A 6,000-nucleotide genomic window follows, 5' to 3' on the forward strand; every position below is an offset into this window, starting at 1 on the left:
GTACAGCATGCATCTGCACATCTGTAATACAAGGCTGTGGTTGGGACTGCCCTTGGTAGTCACGACAAATGACTTATGACATCTACCTCTCCAGTTTGTTGTATGAAGGAAATTGGGGGCCAGGAAGGATTCCCCTGACTTGTTGACCTCTGTCAGCAGACACAGTGCTGGTGGATACAGCCGACATCTGGAGGAACACCTGCAACGATACAAATCAACATCAAAGGTATCCCAGTGCCATGTGGTACCTTTTATTGTAGATAAGTATGTCTTTGGGTCTATGAGGGTTACATCAAAAGTGAAACAACTATATAGTCTGTCAGGCTGCCACTTGGATATCACTAGACTTTGCTGTGCATGAAGCAAATCAATGTGTTGCTTAGAGTTGCTATGCATGCAATCAATTTCCTCTGAGAGGTGTGAAAAGGTTGCATTTGTATCTAAATATATTACTGCGAATATGTTATTCGACAAATAAAAAATGATTGCCTAGTCTCACTTCTGTTTAGAGTAAGAGGAACAAACAGTGGCATATTCCAGTACTTTTGCCGTGCCCACAGAAGGTTCAGCTCCCAGGCAACAACATTAAAGCCAGCCGCATATGATCTTTCTCTGTTTCAGCCATGACAAGCGTGGACAGCAGGTCAGAGTGAGGTGATGGACAATCTTACCCACAGGCTGACAGAATAAGGAAAAAGAAAAAGCGAATGTTCAGTGTTTGAATAAAAGGTGCATTGTGTGGCGCTGGAGCCGTCCTGAGACATGCAGAGCTTGTAGGAGAACGCTGTATCTAGGCCAATGTCATTACCAGATGTGAGACAAGGCGGCTGACTTCCTGTGGTGCTTCTTCAAGAACTGTTCTTTCAGTCATGCTACCTCAGCTACACAAAAAGAAATACACACAGACATGCTTATATGAATGTACTGTTACAGGGCACATGCAATGAAAATAAACCAAAAACTCTTTAGAATCATTTAAGAAAACATTTTATTTCTTTTATGAAAAGAAAGGTAAAGTTTGCTACACTTTTCTTGTTACAAAATAGATATAATTTACAATACAGATGATTTGAAAAGTCTTCAGAAATATAAAAAGTTCACTACATGAATTACAGTACAAGAAAAGCACACTGCCTCGTTCATCAATTAAGGTCGGGAAAGACTGCACTAAAAAAAACATCTGTATAAAAAGACTGATGCCAAACTCATTTCACAATAAGGAAAATTCAGTACCTTAAGCTATAACCGGAAATATTCTGTTAACATGATGGATAGTGAAGAGAAGTATTGGAATAATTGCACTGATTCTGCATGATTTAGTTTACAAGTGCACATTCTTGTCCTAAAAATGATTTATTACATCTAAAACTTTATTTGCAAGTTGAAATATAAATCTTTGAAGTAACAATTTATTGGGCTTATACTTACAAGTGATGCAATTGCAGCTGATTTGGTTTAGAGTTAAACTATCAGCATGTCATGATGGGAAAAGGCCTTTTTTGTTACATCTGTCAGTTGATCACATCAAATGATGACATTTTGTTGTTTTTGTTGCAGTAGCAGTTTTCCTGCAGATGCCAGACTGACATTTAAAAAAAAATCGGACACCAACCCCAACAACTTTTCTCTCTAACCATCTGTCATTTCAAAACAGTGGGGGATTAAAATTTTGTGCCTACCTCCCACAACTACGCCTCAGCATTCTTGACTGAGCTGTGTTTGTTAAGCGTGAGTGCCACATCTCTTTTTCCTGTTATCTTTCTGTCTCCCTGTAACTCTCCCTGCATCACGTACACAGATACGTGTAGGGGTGCACAAATTTATCTGGGCAAATCTAGCACAGTATGGGCTTTCGAACCGGCGAAATCCAGGTGTCTGTAGATGCACAGATTACACACTGCACATATTGGAAGTCTTTGTGCTGTATTTAAGGCACTTCAGTAAGAAACTGTAAAAAAAGGGCAAAGCCAACCACAGTTCAGCACTGACCCAGCAAGTCTGGGAGAGAACGTTACATTTACAGTTTTTCAATCACGAGAGTCTTTGGGTTTACAGAAGTCTCCTTCCAGGCTTCGACACAAACTACAGAACAACAGGAAAATTGAAGGCTGCTTCTCCATTCATTGCGATATTTCAGTGCAAATTAGTTAAGGAGTCTGTTTGCTTCACATTGCAGTGGCGTCCTTATGCATTTTGTGTTGTAGCCATCTCACAATGAAGTTCTTTCACGTGGTTATACTGCTGCACCACTTCTGACTTATCAAGGTGAGACATTTGTCTAAATGTCTTTTTGTTTCTGGCTGTGCTAGAATACCAGAACTGCTTCATCTCTATTGAAGATGTGCTACATGTCCAATCAGTCAGTCGAAGTCCTTATGACTTGAAGAGTTTGGGGTAAAGGGCCTTAATAGGAGATGGAGTGGTGATTACGTTCCCAGAGGAAATGGTCGTCTCCAGTCCCCCCTCTAACTTCTGGGATGCCACCTCAGTTTTACTGAAACTGCACTCCAGGAATGGCATCCCAATCTTCTTCACCTGTCCATCTCTGGTCATCAGACATGGCCGACAGAGCAGCTTCAGAATGGCTCTCCTCATGTCCTTACTGGTCAGAGTATAGATGATGGGGTTGAGAAGCGAGTTGACCATGGCTACTCCCAGGAAGTAATCAGCCTTGTAAAGCAGGCGACAACTGTGGGTGGGGCAGAAAAAATCCAGGAGGAGGAGGATGAAGAGGGGCAGCCAACAAGCAATGAAGACGCCTAGCACAATGGTGACTGTCTTGAGGAGGGCGATGTACTTCTCCGACTTCCTCGCTAAGCCCTTCCTCATGCTGCCTGACAGGCCCAGCCGCTGGCGCTGCATGTTGCTGCGGACAATGCGAAAGACTCTGACATAGAGGACCACAATGGCCAGGAGCACTGCACTGAACACAGATACGCAGCAGAGGATGTAGCTCTTGGCATAAAGCGGGAGGACTGTTGAACACTGGTCCAGTCTGTGGATGCAGTTCCATCCCAGAATAGGGAGGACCCCCAAAAACCCTGCCAGGGCCCAACTTGCACCAATCAGTGCCAACATCCGTCCTCGCTTTGCCCCGTGGTATGGCCTCATAGTCACCATAGTAACATGGCGTTCAATTGCAATGGCCAGCAGACTAATTATAGAGGCAGCCAGAGTGATGAAGACCCCTCCCTCCCTGAGGAACCACAGCAACGGTGTCAGTTTCAAAGTATTAGATCCGGACATGATGATGTTGGCCATATATGTAATCCCAGCCAGCAGATCAGACAGAGTCAGGTTTCCCAGCAGGTAATACATGGGCAGGTGAAAGTTCTTGTTCTTCCAAATGGCAATGAGAACCACAGCGTTCTCCAGGACGATGAGGAGACACACCACCAGGAACGCAATGCCCTCAGGTTTGAGCCCTTCACGGTAGCGGTCTTTCTGCAGCTTGCCGGTGTAGTTGTAATGCTCCACAAGGACAGAATTGTTCTGGTACTCCCAGAAGAACTGCAAGTAGCCAAGTGAGGAGGGAGTAGGGGAGGTGGGGAATGTGGGCATAGAGGGTGGGGTCCCTGCAAGAGCAGAACTTGAAGCCTCCATGCTTTATGCTGCTTTTCTTCTATTCTGCCTGCAGTCAGTGCCTATAAAGTCATTTTTGTTGACATGCTTTTTGCAGTAGGAGCTGTGAAGAATATGTCCCGGTACAAAAAAGATACACAAAGAAATGTCTGAGCTCCTTCAATAAATGGAGGGATTACATGAAGCTGACACAGTGTCCACCAGAATCCCTAGATTTTTTTCTTTTTGGCCAGAAGACGGAGCTCTTGAGCTCTGTTTGTCCTGGTCAGAGGGTCCAGACGCTGCAGAAAGACATGAAAAAAAGCCTGAGAAATGATGGAAAGAAAAGATGCACAACCACTGACAGCTGAAACCATAATACCTAAAGATTTACTTGAAAACTTAAATTAAAGTAAGCAAGTGAACATTCATGCATTTTGAAGGGGTTCAGGAAGTTAAGTCACGCTTTAGCCACATAAAATGCAATGAGTCAAAATTCAATGAAAGTGTGGTCTGAGTACTGAAACTGAGAACGTCTACGTGTTTCCCTGACATATACAGTAAAGTATATTGTTGGTAGATAAGTTGAATGTATACTTTTCTGTGCCATTTGTGATGATATGAAAGATAAACTACAGTCATGACCTCATAACGTCCACTAAAACAGTTTGCAGGGCAGAATGTGATACTAAAGGCCGAGAGGACAGAGGGATCATTTTAATGTCAGACAAACATTTAGTCTTTCCAAATGAGTTTAAAGTGTACGTCCGTCACCGCAACGTTGTTCGACAAGAACCATCAGAACACGTGCACTTCATTTGGCACACATGCAGCTGCTTTTAACAGTATAGATGAGGTGTGTTTGAAGTGCCCCACACATGCAAACACACTTAAACAGCATGTCCAGAGTTTATGGTGTTTGCAAATTATAATCATAAATACATTGAAGGTTGTGATTCAGTTATTTTAGCTTACACTCTTAATGTTGAAAACAATCAGGGGTGATTAGGGTTGCATTCCTTTGAGTCTCTGTCGTGTGAGGGAATGTTTTTCTCGCTTCTTGAGTCATATGTTAACATTTAACAAATGGTCTGGAGACTTTAACCCATTCAATCTGTTGCCAAGAATTTGGGGAATGATTATAACTTGCCCATGTTGGCTCGAACAGCTGAGAGTCGAGTCCCTCAATAGTACGGATTGATGATAAAAATATGAATGGAGATAATGAATGAATACCGGTATCTCAGTGTCAATTATCCACGATGAGATGTGGTTGAGAGAATACGTATGTTAGAAATACAAGCATCAGCATTTGTGTTTAGAATAATGGCAAGATTTTTCTTTCAAAAAATTCTGCCTTACATTTTAAACAAAACAAAAAAAATTAAATGTCAGAATCTGATAGTTTCTTTTTTTGTGACTTTTATACCATATATGACTTATGGTGCGATCTCCTGTAAAATCTAGTTCAAAAGTTTCAGCGGCCGTTCTTTTCCTCAGGTGTAAATGGTGTCATAAAGCCATAGATTAATTTAAACATTACAGTAAAATTGTCCCTGTTAACACAAATCACAAACAAACCTTAAAACTCTAATGCTAATGATTATGTTTCTCCTAACATTCTGTTCTGTGCAAACACTACACAAATGCAACCATGTGAAAATGATCTAAAACAAATTTGCCAATAATAACATCACACAAATCACACAAAAAATTACCTTGAAGTTGTTGGAGCGCTGCCCTTATTGAAGTTACCCTTTATCTGCTTTTCAGTGAGGAGAATCCAAAAAAGAGCACCAAGTGACTCACAGTCAAACTGACAAGGCAGAGGGAGTGAAGTAAGATCTTAGTTGAAACATGCAACAGCTAAAAAGGGGGTTGGTCTTAACCCACACTCTCTCTCCCCCTCACATTCACGCTCTCTTCCTCTCTCTCTCGCTCTCTCTCTTGCATACATGAACACAGACATTGTGTGTATTCTCCTGGCTGCACAATAAACGTTCTTAAAATCTGTTCTTGATGACTGACAGATGAGGAGGAGCTGGAGCGATCATTACATTTAGGATTTCATTGATGCCCGTCAGTGGCTCACATTACACAGCCACCAGAGTTGTAGCCGTGAGACTTCTTTACATTTCAAAGTTCACATTGTGTCATCGATCTACATGCTAACACAGATGGGTGATATAAACTGGTATCTAAGACTCTTCTCTTCTGCGTACAATGATAACATGATGACAGGAAGAGAAAAGTAGTTAACTTTGTTTACACCGGCCCTCTTCTCAAACTGGTCCTCAAGTAAAGGTACATGTTATATCTACATGCAATATACAGTGTGGAGTTTGTTACCTACAAAAAGATTACAGATGCTGCCATTGTCATCAGCTTGGGAACAGGAAACATTTACAAGACTGATTTACAAGACTGCAAAAAAGTTGT

At 41.8% G+C, this 6,000-nt stretch overlaps 1 protein-coding gene across 1 annotated transcript; it reads right to left on the reverse strand.

Annotated features, from left to right (window-relative positions):
* Positions 1-970: 970 nt before the first annotated feature.
* Positions 971-5,519, reverse strand: s1pr5b (sphingosine-1-phosphate receptor 5b). The gene is made up of 2 exons (XM_044189605.1): positions 5,280-5,519; positions 971-3,863 (listed from the first exon to the last, which is right to left on the reverse strand). Exon 2 carries the CDS (start codon positions 3,601-3,603, stop codon positions 2,374-2,376), a length of 1,230 nt encoding a protein of 409 aa, XP_044045540.1. The 5' UTR covers positions 3,604-3,863; positions 5,280-5,519; the 3' UTR covers positions 971-2,373.
* Between the last annotated feature and the right edge of the window lie 481 nt (positions 5,520-6,000).

The sequence above is a fragment of the Siniperca chuatsi genome, linkage group LG3, assembly GCF_020085105.1.
Source record: "Siniperca chuatsi isolate FFG_IHB_CAS linkage group LG3, ASM2008510v1, whole genome shotgun sequence".
Classification (NCBI taxonomy): Eukaryota; Metazoa; Chordata; class Actinopteri; order Centrarchiformes; family Sinipercidae; genus Siniperca; species Siniperca chuatsi.

Bases quoted from the DNA above. Each gene is read 5' to 3' on its own strand.
- s1pr5b (XM_044189605.1), bottom strand. From the start codon at position 3,603: ATGGAGGCTTCAAGTTCTGCTCTTGCAGGGACCCCACCCTCTATGCCC.